The 14,025-nt window shown below is 53.1% G+C and overlaps 1 protein-coding gene across 1 annotated transcript in view; it reads right to left on the bottom strand.

Moving 5' to 3' along the window:
- The window catches only part of Espn (espin), a 31,285-nt gene extending 21,713 nt beyond the window's left edge, over positions 1-9,572 (bottom strand). The window contains exons 1-2 of the mRNA XM_036178941.1: positions 9,132-9,572; positions 6,148-6,341 (exon numbers count right to left, since the gene is read on the bottom strand). Coding sequence (XP_036034834.1) covers positions 6,148-6,341; positions 9,132-9,425 — 488 coding nt within the window. The 5' untranslated portion in view covers positions 9,426-9,572. The remainder of the gene's footprint in view (positions 1-6,147; positions 6,342-9,131) is intronic.
- Between the last annotated feature and the right edge of the window lie 4,453 nt (positions 9,573-14,025).

The following is a 14,025-nucleotide window of genomic DNA, read 5'->3' on the forward strand; positions in this document are numbered from 1 at the left end:
AGACAAAGCTGTAAGGTGAACCTGAGTCCGACACAGAGTGGGAGAGAGCACTGTGTCCACACCTTTCTTGTCTGTCTGTCTGCCCCCCTCCCTCTGAACACAGACCTCTATCCTTCTCTCAGGAACCCTTTGCCAGTGGGCTCAGGCATGCAGGAGGCTGGAGACATGACAAGGGCTGAGGAGGACCAGGTGTAAATCCTACCTCCCTCAAGCCAGGTCCCAGTGTCCCTTCATGTCTGAATTCTCAAACCTGGGGTTGGGATGTCTCTTCTGTCTTGGGAGGATGAGCCAGGACCAGGGTCCTGCCAAGCATGTGTCAGGCTAGACGCCATGTCTGCTGTGTGTGTGTCGGGGACCCTGACCAAAGGAGACAAAAGGATCTCAGGAGACCTCCAGACGACTCTTGCCTGGCTCTTCTCCAGCCTACAGTTTCCCCAGTCTCCACTCAGCACTTCACTGCAGTCATGTGGGAGGTCCCAACACAGGGCCCTCTGCCCTCCCCAGCCTCAGTTTCCTCTGTGGTAGGAAACTCCAGCCCTCCACAGGCTTCTGTGAGTCAACATTAAAGCAACTGCTAAGTGGGAAGTGTCCCCTGGGGCGGAGGGGGGCGGCAGTGCAGGGGGGCGGTGCTGGGCTTCCCAGTATCCCCCGGTCCAGCCACAGTCTCAAATTCAGTTAATACCCAGTGGTCTTCTTCATCCACACCTGACTGGCTGAGCTGCTCACCAGGGGCCCCTTCCCAGCACCTGCTCCTTTGCCGCCTGTTCGTTTGGGCATAAGGCGGGCTTTCAGAACTCTACATGTTCCCATCCCACCCCCATGGCAGTCGTGGGGAGCCGTGTCAGAGGACAACCTCTCCTTTCTGTCTCTCCTGAGACTCACTATCTAGCCAAGGATGGCTCTTGAACCTTTGATTCTCCTGCCTCTACCTTCTGAGTTCTAGGGTCACAGGCCTGCAACACCACTCAGTTTATAAGATGCTGGGGTTGGAACCCAGGGCTTCATGCATGCTAAGCATGGACTCTACCACTGAGCCTCAACGACCCATAGCCTTGTTTTTTTGTTTTTTGTTTAAAGATTTATTATTTTTATTGTATGTGTGTGTGGGAGGCCCTGAACATTGGTTTGTGCACCACGTGCATGCAGGTACCCACAGAGGACAAAAGAGGGCATCAGATACCCTGAAACTCAAATTACAGGTGGTTGTGAGCCACCATGTGGGTGCTGGGAACTGAACATAGGTCCTTTGCAAAGCCAGCTTGTACTCCTAACCACTGATACCCTTCTTCTGGACCCTGAACTCTGGATTTGAGTTCCAAGATCCCTTGCTGGTGTGGAGTGCCCTAGCAATGATATAGATCATAAATCGTTTGTAGTCTTCGTCCTGGGGGAAATGTGCTATGAACAGTGATTGTACAGAAGACGCTCTGTTAGAAAAAGGAATGCGGTCTAGTTCTGAGGGGTTCTTAGAATCCGCTCACGTCTATACCAGTTTACAGCTAACCCTGCCACAAAGAACAAGGAGTGATCTGTGTTTATGGCATCAGGCTATGGTCAGAGGGTAACAATTCTTACTGTCCAGCTGCCAATAATGTCTGCCCTAAGGGAGTTTGGGAAGGGGCCGCATACACAAGATACCTGTCAATCACATTTCCTGTTTATGCTTGGCCTGGGGGGTAGGGGAGATCACAGCATTGTTTTAAGGAAGATTCTGGGCCAGTTCACTGGCCTCCCAGTCCAGTAGCAAGCCTGACTTATCCTCATTGTCGGGGTGACTGTGTTTAGAACCACCTAGGACACGCCTCAGGGTGAGTTTGTAAGAACAGGTCCTGAGAGGAAGACCCGCCCGGTATGTGGGAAGTGACCCCACGGGTTGGGGTCCTGGACTATTTGAAATGGGGAGAAGAAGGAGCTAGCTGCACACCCACTTGACTCTTTCTGCTTCCTGACTGTGGACGTAATGTCACCTCAGGTTCATGTTGACTGCCCCCGCCCCGCCCGATAGTGAGCCGTATGTCCTCTTACACTATGAGTCAGAGCAGGTCCTTCTGGAAGTGACTTTTGTCCAGTCTTTTGTCACAGCAGCAGAATCAGTGCGCACACCCGTGACATCTCCAGCACGCACTTCCATCTCTCCCTACCTCTGCTCGACTCTCAACTCATTTGCTGTGCCCCAGCTATGGCCACGCCCTCACAGCGAGCTTTGTGAAGATGACTACTCCGTCAGAGAGGCCTTTCCTGGCCCCCTCAACTTAAAGGACCCCCCAAGACTTCCTACCAGACAGCCCCGTTTTACTACATAGCATTTATCACTTGCGTTCTCTCGTTTTTTTTTTGTTGTTGTTTAGTTCATTGTGTGCACACACATGTGTATGGCAGAGCAGCTACCTGCTGTCCCCCTGGGACAGACAGCCTGCAAACTAATACACCTGGCAGTAGAAGAGTGCTCTCTTGCAGGGAGGGGTGCTCTCAACCTACCCCCTTCTCTGTCCGCTGTTTCTCCCAAGCTGGAGAACCGTACCCCACCCCCCCCCACCCCCCCCCCACCCCCCCCCCCCCCCCCCCCGGTGCTGGGCAGAGTTCAGACCTCTTTGTTGAGTGACTAAGTGTATAAGTGAAAAGAGGCAGACGGGCCAGGAGCTCTGTGCCCACCACGACCTAGGCCTCTCGGTACAGTGGGTCCAGTTGCCAAATGGGCACAGGAAGATGCAAAAAGGGAGTTCTATCTAAGGTCACAGACCTGCCATCAGGCATAGACCCAGGATTTCAGACCCCTTATCAATCACCAAACAAAGGTCCACTGCCTGGCAGACACCGGCCAGGCACAGAGCAAGGAAGATAAAGCCTGGAGCTTCATTAGTCATGGGGTCCAACAGTAAGAAAACACACAGAGACATGTAGAAGGCTATGTCCACAGATGATAAGGGCCCAGGAGTCTGAGAGGAAGACCCCAGAGCCCTTCTCCAGTCTCAAAGCTCAAGGTCAGGGTTGAGCCCAGAGCTCCCCTGCAGCAGTCCCAGAACAACCTAAAGCAGACATGGCAAAGGCATTTGGGATAGGGACTCGGACTCAAGAACCCAGTTAAGACACACACACCCCCAGTGGTGGTGGCGCACACCTTTGATCCCAGCACTTGAGAGGCAGATATCTGTGAGTTCAAGGCCAGACTGGTCTACAAGGTGAGTTCCAGGACAGCCAGAGCTGTTACACAGAGAAACCCTGTCTCAAAACACAAACAAAAAGCATAGAAGTAAAGAGGCCTACTAGTTCATTGTTCCTTTTCAGTTGCCCCAAATGGGGACGCAGACGCCATAGTTACTGTGAGTTGTTTGTTTCTGTCTAGGACTGTCAGCTCCCCTGTCTCCAGGACTCCCAGATTAGGGGTCCCTTTTTTGCAGGGCACTTAGAGGGAAGCCCCCCTCTCCCTGCCCAGAGTGCGAGGGAGGTGTTCTGCAGCAGGTTCTGTTTTTGGAAAGATTCAGTCCAATGAGCTGGGGTAGATAGAGAAGAGGAAGGAGCACTGTGTGTTCCTGTGACCTCAGGCCCTTTGCAGTGCCCCGAGGCAGAGACCTGCATTAGCAGGGCCCTCCCCAAAGCTGCCCAGCCCTCCAGCCCCCCTGCACCCTGTCAGCACCATGGCCCATGGTTACCCACAGCCTCCCTGGGCAGGATCGAGTTTCCCACGAATGGCACTCTTCCTCCCTCACCAACGCACCAGAGAGAGCTGAGCCCTTGTGAATAATTCACAGTGCTTCACGGCGGGCCTGGGAGGCTCAGGAGAGCATGGAGCCACAGCTTCAGAGCTAGGCTCTGGGGTCCTCTGATTGCACTCTGTGGCCCCAGAGAATCCCGCTCTCGAGGCCAGAGGTTACATGGGCACACCAGCCCCGAGTCCCAATTGCTAGTCTTCCCTCCTGCCTGAGCTCAGCTTGGCACCCATTCAAAAGTGACTTCTTATCAACCTGGACACAAACCATGGCAGGGATCAGAGCCCAGGCCTTCTGTCTAACTCCCTGAGATTCATGGTGAATCCTGGTGGTCTGTCAGCTCCTCAATGAGGTCATTTAGCACATAGTCAGCACCAGGTTTCGATCTTACTCAGCACCTGGGAGGGTCAGGGTCTCCAAGGGCTGGAACTCGCAAGCATGTTACATGGCAGAGCTGGAGTCTTCCTCCATGGGAATCTCAGGCTTGTCATAAGTGGGGCTTTTCACTAAGGTGGGTTAAGGGGCTAGCAGTTCTCATTGGAACCTGCAGAGCAGGCTTGGAAGCCTGTCTATCTACAGTGCTGCCAGCAGCCTGGACCTCTAGGTACGCTGTGTCTGAAGGAGAGGCTGGTGAGAGCAAGCAAGCATCCATACTGCATAACCTGTCATCTTAGGAACATATCCTGTGCTCAGAGTGAGGGAGTGGGACACATCAGAACCACAGTCTTGGGGCTGAGGACATGCCACAGGTGTGGCCAGGCCCTAGTCTGAAGGGTCTAACAGGAGTCTGGGCCATAGCTTCCTAGGGCTGCTGATGGTGGCGGGTCAGACCCCACACTCAAAGATCTCTGAGGCCACTGACTTGGATATGACCTCAGCCCTGCTTGCTGAATGCAAAGCCTTCACACCTCAGTGGCCACCAAATGGCTATGCGGAGAAGCCACCCCAGCAAAGTTCCTGCTGGCTCACCCACCCAGTGACAGACAGGGAAACCCTTGCCAGAAGCCAAACAGGCTCAGCCTGCCTGTCCAGAGCCAAGGAGTTAACTGGTTCCTGGCCTTCTTGGTCTGAGAGCCATCCTGTGTCCACACCAGTGTCTGCCCTATGCCATGTGGCCAGCTTCAGAAATGGATCAGTGATGGGTCCAACCCTGTCACCTTGCAGGTGTCTTCCTCCTGAGGTGAGGCACACATACTGACAGAAACTGATCAGAACCCTCACCCTCAGGTCCTGATGGTGGCTGCTCACATCCTACATCTTTAGGAAGAATCCATGTCCTTTTCCCGAGGCCCCTCTCCTCACCCCAGACTCTCATGGGTCACTCTGCTCTGCTGCGAGTCTTTTTCCCACATGCCCCCACTGTATCCCAGGATCTCCCAGTCACTTAGACTGGGGTCCTGGGAAGGTTTAGAAGTCCCGCCAGTGACAAGAATGGGCTGAGAGGCTGCAAAACTGGAAAATTCTCTAGAGGTAGCCTGCTCATTGCTCTGGGGCCAGGAAGGATCATGGGACTCAAGGGCAGCTCTCCTCTTACCTGACATGACCCTTCCTCTCCCTGCCTAACTCAGGTCTAGGAGGTACTCCTGACTCATCCATCAATCCATTTAGAGCAGTCTTAGAAAGGAGTGTAGATCAGGGCTTGAGAAGGCCACTTGCTGCAGCCAGACAAGCACCCAGGAGGAAGGTGAGTGACCTTGGCCTGAATGCCCAGTGTACCAAATCCAACTCTAGGCTGCCAGGGAGCTAGGGTGGGAAGCACCTGCTCGTAGAGCCTGAAACAGAGGCTGTGGCCCCAGTGGGATGCGTAGAAGGGAGAAGTTTCACTTTGGCCGGACCTGTCTCAGGCCTCCTGGGCACCTGAACTCAGATGGTCACTAAAGCAGTCACTGATGGCAGCCTCCAGGTATTTCCCATAGCCTTGCCTCTGTGCCCAGAGACCTCCTAAGAAAAGCCCTAGAGTCCCATATGGTAGTTAGTACAGGCCTGTAATCCCAGCCCTTGGGAGGTGGTCAGCAGAAAGACCAGGAATCCTTAGGCTGGGCATGGTAGTCATTCAGGAGGCAGAGGCCAGCAGGCAGATCTCTGTGAGTTTGAGGCCAGCCTGGTCTACAGAGTGAGTTCCAGGATAGGCTCCAAAACTACACAAAGAAACCCTGTCTCGGAAAAAACAAACAAACAAGCAAACAAAAAGGACCTGTCTCAAGAAAAACAAATAAATAAAAGAAAGAAAAGGAATAAAAAAAATATAGATCATGAATCCAAGTCCCAAATCTTTTACTTAGCAAGTTCGAGGCCAGCCTGAGCTACACAGGAGCCTGTTTCAAAAATAAACAAAGAGGGAGGTCCTGACTTGGGCCGTGGTGGACTTCTTGCATGTGCAAGGTCCCAGATTCAATTCCCAGCACAAAAACAAAGCAATAATGCAAAGGAAGGTTCTTACTCAGGGTAATGCTCAACCAGAAGCTTCATCGAGGCAAGGTCTCCTTTGGCGGCGGCGTAGTGAATAGGCAGGGCACCTGTGTCTGTGCTGATGGCAGAGTCCGCACCACCGTGATGCAGAAGCCAATCCACCACCTCTGGGTGGCCAAAGCGGGCAGCCAGATGCAGGACTGTGGCACCAGAATTATCTTTTTCCTGTGGGCAAGAGAGCTAGTTAAAACGCTGTAGTCTGAACCTGTCCTTGCCAGACGCTCCGTTCACTGCCCACCTCCTCCAGGAGGAGGGGCAACAGTCCATGTGCTTACCCTTCTTGAGGGGATGGCTGTGCCTAGTTTAGCATGCTTTGGAGGTGAAATAGATCCTAGGAATTTGAATCTGCTTCTATCCTTAGGCAACTCCTGGCTGGCTTTGACTCTCGGGTCATAGGCAGCAGCACCATGTAGGACTCTTGGAGGCCTTCAGGGCATGATGGAGAGTTGCCAGCACACAAGAGACTCCAAAAACATGGCACCCTATGTCATAGCAGGAGTTATGCACAGCACTGACACCTGGGAAACACATGAGCGAATGACTACATTGCTGGGCTGAGTGAGGCGGGGAGGGTCGGTAGCTGAGTCTCTCCCAGGCTGGCATTAGGATTCCCCCTGCCTCCAACCCTTGTTCCTCCTCTTCCTCATTCCCAAGTGTCCCTTGGGAGGGACAGATCCTTCCATCTTGGTACACCTCCAATAACCCAACCCCCACACAAGAAACTGCCTTCCTGTGGACTCTCCTGCACACAGCTTCAGGAACAAGCTGTGTCCTTGCCCTGTGGAGGAGGAGGTTACTGGGCACTGGTGGGCAGGGCCTGGGACAGCCAGTCAATGGTGTAGGTGTGTACTAGTGGCAGGCTCTTTGAGAGGCTAGGTAAAACCCCTGCAGATACCCTCTGGGCCCAGAACTGCTCCTCATATATACCTATTGTGTCTCTCTTTGGAGGAGGGGCTGAGGGGTTGTTCATGGGGAAGGAGAGAGCCACTGAGACTCCAGATGTCCCGATTGGGGCTGCTGCATTTGAGAGTAGGTGCTATTCTGGAAGCTGACAACATGTCAACATCAAGCACACAGACACCAGAGAAAGAGCAGAGCAGCTGTGAGAGGTAACTGGGAGGTGAGCTCTCTCCTCTCCTGCAGGGAGACGGTACCACAGAGACACATGTGGCCAAGACACAGAGACCCTGAGGTAGGCGAATCTCAGGAGGGAGGTCTCAGAGCCTCCTGAAAGAAGAAAAGGACACAAGAGACCGGCATGTCATCAGTCAGGCTGTGGAGGTGGGGAGGATCATGGGACAGAAAGCAAATGGCCCATAAGGGACTAAGGATGATACCAGAGTTCCCTTGTGCATATTGTACGTGTGTACAGGCTTATTTAGTCTGTCCCCCTGAGGTCAGGCATGGGCTGAGGTGACCTAAGTAGGACCACAAGGATGAAAGTCTGGAACCTCAGCTCTTGAGAAAGGCCTTTCCTCTCCACTGGTCTTGGGGATTTGGGCCCGAGGCTCTAGGACATCTCCATAGCTCAGGGCTTCTGGGTAATGATGGCAATATGAAGTCAATGGCCTGTGTTCAAGGTACCACCAGCTGGGTAGACCCTGGGAGCCTTGTGTACTGGGGCCACATCCTAAGTTGTTTATTTCTGAGCTGGACAGGACCAGAGATCGAGGTCATCCCCCCACTTCTGCCCCCAGCTTCCTGGGGGTATAGGATAAGAGATGTGATAAGCTGGCACAAGGTTGCTCGTTCCTTCCACCTCCTCTGCAGTGATAAGGGAGGCTTCCGGCCAGTGCTGGACATGGAATCAGGGAGGCAAGCACCTCCCGAGAGAGGGAGGCATGGACCATGTGGCTGTGGGCCATATGGCCAGGAACTCCTGATAACAAAGCCAGGAGATAAGAGAAGGAAAGAATCTTCCAGAAAGATGGGAAGGTGGGGCTTGCCCTCCGAGGACAGGAGGCGGGAGCTGTATGATTTTGCGAGGCCCCTGCAGACCAGATTGGAGTTGGCTCTCACTCATTTGACGCTCAGTTAACCCAGTGGTCTGTGGGTGTTTTGTTGTTTGGTTGACTGGTTTTGGTTTTTGAGACAGGGTCTTACTCTGTAGCCCAGGCTGACTTCAACTCACAGCAATCCCCCTGCCTCAGTTTCCCAAGTGGCATGATTATAGATGTGAGCCACTCAGTGGTCTCTCTCAGCTGTAGATCAGATGTGCTCCCACCTCAGCTGGCTGCTCAGGCAACCAGAATATATCATCCTGGTTGCTTCCCTCAGCCTAGGAGACCCTGTAGGCCCAGCCTGGCGGCCTCCAATCCCTGCCCTTCTCCATCACTCTGCTTCCCTTAGCCTTCCTCCAGCACAAGAATGTGGACACCTGGGGCATTTCACTTCTTGTTCTCTGTACTGAGGACTCTCTGATCCACTCACCCCGGGGCACGCAGACTCAGATTGGGCTCAGAAGTGACTTAGAGTCGGAAGGCCCAAAGTTGCTGATGTCCTTGGGAGACCTCCCTCACCACACATCCCACTACCTTTGTCCCACTACCTTTGTCCCTGACTTAGTGGTATCTGCATCTTGGCCTGGGGTGAGTTGTGAAACCTTGTGCACTCTCCCTCCAGACCTGAGCCTGGAGGACACCGGCTTCTAATTTGACAGCCAAGGCTCCCACCCCCACCCCCACTCCTGCCTTCCTCCAAGCTTCCTCCAGAACACTCCTCTAGGATCCGTGCTCTGCTTGCCCTAGGAGATACCAGCCCCAACTGAGTCCAGTTCCCCTCGGGTCTCCCTGATATCAAGCAGCCAGGAATCTACCCAAGTCTTCAATCTCAGGAACCCACCTTATCTAGAGGCATCTGGAAGGAGAGGCCTGCAGGACTCAGCCTAGCCAAGACAGAGCCACAGGAGGTCTGGAGTCCTCTTTGGGCCCAAACACTCTCTTGGAGTGTACTCACCTGCACTCTGCAGCCACCCTGTGTGATCAGCCACTTCAGGCAGGAGAGGTAGCCGGTGGCGGCGGCGTCGTGGGCTGGTGTGGCGCCGTTGTGCGCTCGGGCCACGGCCGGGAGGCCAGCCTCCTCCACCAGGTAGCGGAGACAGTGAAGTTTGCCAGATCGGGCCGCATGGTGCACTGGCAGGGCATCTAGCGGGTCGCGCAGAGAAGGCCCCAGAAGCCCGGCGGCGCGCAGGTTCTTCAGCACGTCCAGGTCGCCCTGCCGCGCCGCTTGCAGCGCCTGCTCCAGAGCCATGGTGCCGCCCCCGGCGCGGCGACCCGGCGCTCAGTGGGTCCCCCGGGGCCTCATGCAGGTGGCTTCAGGCTTCAGGGGTAGCCCTGTGGCCCAGCCGGTGGAGGAGTGTGAACCCCAGAGGCAGAGCCGCTGCCCACCGGCTCCGGCTCTGCGATCCCTGGGACTCAACTCGGTCTCTGCGGCGCTCTGGGGCGGGGACCCCGAGAGTGCCCCGCTTAAGCCTGGGACCCGCCCCCGCCACGCCTCCTCCCTGCCCCGCCTGCCCCGCCTCCCGGGCTCTGAGCCGTGCCCCAGCCCCGGCCCGTGACAAGGGTTGGTGCGCACACAGGATTTCCTCTCCTGATTTGCTGCACATGGAAATTGAGTAGGATTCTAGTGCCACCCAGACACAGACCCGTTGACTCAGGTGCCCAGTGACCATTATGTGTTGTTTCCGGTGCTGGGGACAGAGCCAGCAACTGATGGCCGTTACAAGGAGCTACAAATGTCACTAGAACCTGGCAAGTGGGAGAAAGGAAATAGTTTGTCATGGGCATCAAGAAGGTGCCTGGTGCTGGATCTGGTTGGTAAGAAGGGACGTTCAAAGCCAGGGAACTGGACGCTACTGCCCAGAAACTTAAAAAGTCCCATCAAGTGCAGAATGCCGAGTGCCCAGTGCTCAGGATGCCAAGGTCCCTCTTGAGTTTAGACCCAAGAACAAGAAGGGAGACAGGAGAAGGCAGAAAGGGAAAGAAAGGAGGGAGCCAGCAAAATGAAAGGGTAAAGGGGCTTGCTGCCAAAGCTGACAACCCAAGTTCGATCCCAGGGACACACATGGTGGAAGGACAGAACCATCTCCCACAAGCTGTCTTTTGACCCCCTTAGCATGCACACTGTAGCAATGGCCCCCCAATAAATAAATAAATACAATGATTGAAAAAACAAAGCAACTCCCAAACCCATAGGATCTATTTCTTAAGTGAAAGGAAAGAAGGACAAATGTCGAAGCTAGGCCAGATGGAGCTCTGTGAGTTCGAGTCTACAGAGCGAGATCCAGGACAGGCACCAAAACTACACAGAGAAACCTGTCACGAAAAACCAAAAGGAAAAAAAAAAAAGAGTGTCGAGGTGTTTTAGAACAGGATGCTGACGATTCTGATTACCCAGACTGACTGGGTGGGGGGTGGGCGAGTGGACCATGGACTTGAAGGCCTGGGGCTACCAAACCAAAAGACCAGAAATGAAGGATGTAAGGGCTGGTGGACAGATGATCCAGTGCCTTGGTCCAAAGAGACGGTATCACCACGTGAACAAGGACACTGGGAAGTGCGCGAGGGTCCAGGCAGGTAAGCACAAACCACCCTACAGGCCTGGCTGGTAACAGGTCACAGGAACGGAAGGAGGCAAGGTCTGCTGGACCGGAGCAAAGGCTCCAGGAGGGGATATGCAAGCTGTGGGAGAGCAGCTAGCATATCGGGCAACCTTGAAATAGTTTACGTTCTTCCTCTTCTTCCCCCACGCGCAGCGGAACCCAGCCCCATTCCCGGCCGATGTTTCAATCAGTGCCTAACTCCTACCAGCCAGGGAGGTGCTGGAAATGTAGAAGTTGTTTCTAGAACGCGGAATCGCGGAGTTAATCTTTTGGGTAGTCTCAGATACCATTTCCGTTTTCACCACACGGTGGCGCCATGCACAGTGCCCTCAAACTTCGGGGTGCGCTCAAGTGAGTTTCCAACCACATCTACAACCAGCTAGCTGGTGAGGCCTCATTCCGCCATAGGACCTGCTGTTACTTTCCAGATTCTTTCCTGTGTCATAGCTATGCCTGCTTGACACAGATATACTTCCTGAAGCTATATCCAGACAGGCAGGGGCCCCCAAAGGGCAGGAGTATCCAAACTAAGACTGCTGGCTTTCACTCCGCTGTGCCTCCTTTGTGACAAAGCTCCTGCAGTCCTTTCACCCTGTGAGGCCAGTGCCTTGACCCTGGACACCATTGCTTCTGAGTCATTCCGAAACTCACCAGAACTCAGCCAGTGACTCCGACACAAAGCCACGTGTTAGTACACACCCTTGCTGACCAACACTCAGACTGGGAGCCAGGGCTTTTCAGCTGTGCCTGTCTGTCTGTCTGTCCTCTTGTTTGTTTGTTTCTTTCTTTTTTAAGATTTATTTATTTATTCATTATGTATACAGTGTTCTGCCTGCATGTATGCCTGCATTCATAGATGCAGGCATACTCATAGATGGTTATGAGCTACCACGTGGTTGCCAGGAACTGAACTCAGGACCTCTGGAAGAGCAGCCAATGCTCTTAACCTCTGAGCCATCTCTCCAGCCCTTCCCCACCAGTTTTAAAGAGCTCCGTCAGTGATGTCCCAAGTATAGAACCCTTACCACTAACCAGGCATGGTGCAACCCTCTTCATTAAAATTGTTACTCCTTCCCCCCCCCCCCACCCCCCCACCCCCCGCCAAGACAGGGTTTCTCTGTGTAGTTTTGGTGCCTGTCCTGGATCTTGCACTGTAGACCAGGCTGGCCTTGAACTCACAGCGATCCTCCTGACTCTGCCTTCTGAGTACTGGGATTAAGGGTGTGCACCACCACTGCCCAGTTTAAAATTGTTAATCCTTGCAGGAGGGTTTTTGTTGTTGTTGTTTTGTTTTGGAGGCTGGTTTTGAACTTGTTGTTCATCCCAGGCTGGCCTTGAACTCCTGAATCTCATTTCCTCTTTATGGTGCTAGGATTACAGGTATGAGCCACCACAAGTGGTTCAGAAAGGGATTCAACTCTCATTTTATAGATGTGGAAACACATCTATAGAGGCATGAGGAGTGTGTGTGTGTGTGTGTGTGTGTGTGTGTGTGTGTGTGTATTGGTCCCAATGTGTGTGGAATGTATGTGGGAGGCCAAAGGACAACCCGCAGGAAGTGGTTCTCTCCTCCCACCATGTGCATCCTGGGATCAATCTCCCAGTGCCCTTACAAATTGAGGCATTTCACAGTCTTTGTTTTCTAAAGCCTGAAGTGACACAGATGGGAAGCGGCAACTCAGACTGTCCAGCTGTCTTTCTCTCTCTGCATCTCAGGATGGAGTCCCTCTCCCCACAGTTCCCCTCTGGCTGGCTCCCTCCTCTGAAGGCATCCTCTCATCCCTCTGCTGGGCTCACCATAGCCCTTGCTCCCAAGCTGGGTGAAAACCAACCCTCAGGCTTCTCTCCCAGCCAAAGACTAGCACATGTCTCAATACCGTACACAGGATCAGGGATAGAGTGTGTCTCCATGGTACCGTAGATTGTCCTAGAGAACCTGAACATCATTCTCTGAACACCCCAAGTTCTGCTTCTAAAGGACCCCATCTTCCAAATCTTTTTCTTCTCAGAGTCTTTTGGTTGAAGGGAGGGGTGCATCACCTGGTTAAACTCCTTTACAGTGGGGGTTGGGGAAAGACACTTAAAGTTGAGGTAAGTAGCATAGCAAAGGGAATTTGCTTCTCTGCCATTGGGGCCTTCTGATAGTGGTCTCCAGCCCTGGAAAGGGATGTTCCCACCCTTCACCCTAGGGGCGAGTGTGGGTCTCACTCCAGGAATTTGGTCAGTGTAGGGTGAGCTTGGGGACACTGAACTGAACGAACCAGCAGGGGGAGGGACTCCACACTGTCCTTTTTTCTTTTTCATATTTTGTTTTTTTGAGGTTTATTTTATTTATTATGTACACAGTGTTCTGTCTGTCTGTATGCCTGCCTGCCAGAAGAGAGCATCAGATCTCTTCATAATTGTGAGCCACCATGTGGTTTCTGGGAATTGAACTCAGGATCTCTGGAAGAGCAGCCAGTGCTCTTAACCTCTGAGCCATCTCTCCAGTCGTATATAGATCTGCCTACCTCTGCCTTCAAGTGCTGGGACTAAAGGCGTATGCCACCACTGCCCTGCCACAAAGTCCTTTTTTTTTTTTTTTTTTTTTTTTTAAACCAGAGCTGATGGCCGAACCCAGGGCCTTATGCTTGCTAGGCAAGCTCTCTACTGCTGAGCTAAATCCCCAACCCCACAAAGTCCTTTTTTAAACCGAGTTTTTAATTTTTTTCAACTATGTGTGTGTGTGTATGTGTCCATGTGTTGGTTTGTGCATATGACTGCTATGCCTGAGAAGTCCAGAAGAGGGCATTGGATCTCCCCAGAATTGGAGTTACAGATAGTTGTGAACCATCTGTCGTGGGTGCTGGGAACCAAACTTGGGTCCTCTTCGAGAGCACTGCTTACTCTTAACCACTGAGCCCTACAAAGTCCTAAAGGGAGACAGGGTTTTTGTGTAGCCTTGGCTGTCCTGGAACTCGCTCTGTATGCCAGGCTGTTCTTGAACTCACAGAGATCCACCGGCCACCACCACCACCCCCAGCCCGTGTTAAGCTCTTAAAGAATAATTAATGACTGAGTATGGTGGCACACGCCTTTAGTCCCAGTACTCGGAAGGTAGAAGCAGGCTGATCTTTGTGAGTTCGAAGCCAGTCCAAATCTACATAGTGAGGGGCTAGCTCATAGGCATGCTAGACTACACTAGTTCTGTGGGAGAGAACCAGAGAATCAAACATCCCAAGGCCTGCTGGGACAAATCCTTGTAATTAG

Source organism: Onychomys torridus, chromosome 2 (genome assembly GCF_903995425.1).
Source record: "Onychomys torridus chromosome 2, mOncTor1.1, whole genome shotgun sequence".
NCBI classification, from domain to species: Eukaryota; Metazoa; Chordata; class Mammalia; order Rodentia; family Cricetidae; genus Onychomys; species Onychomys torridus.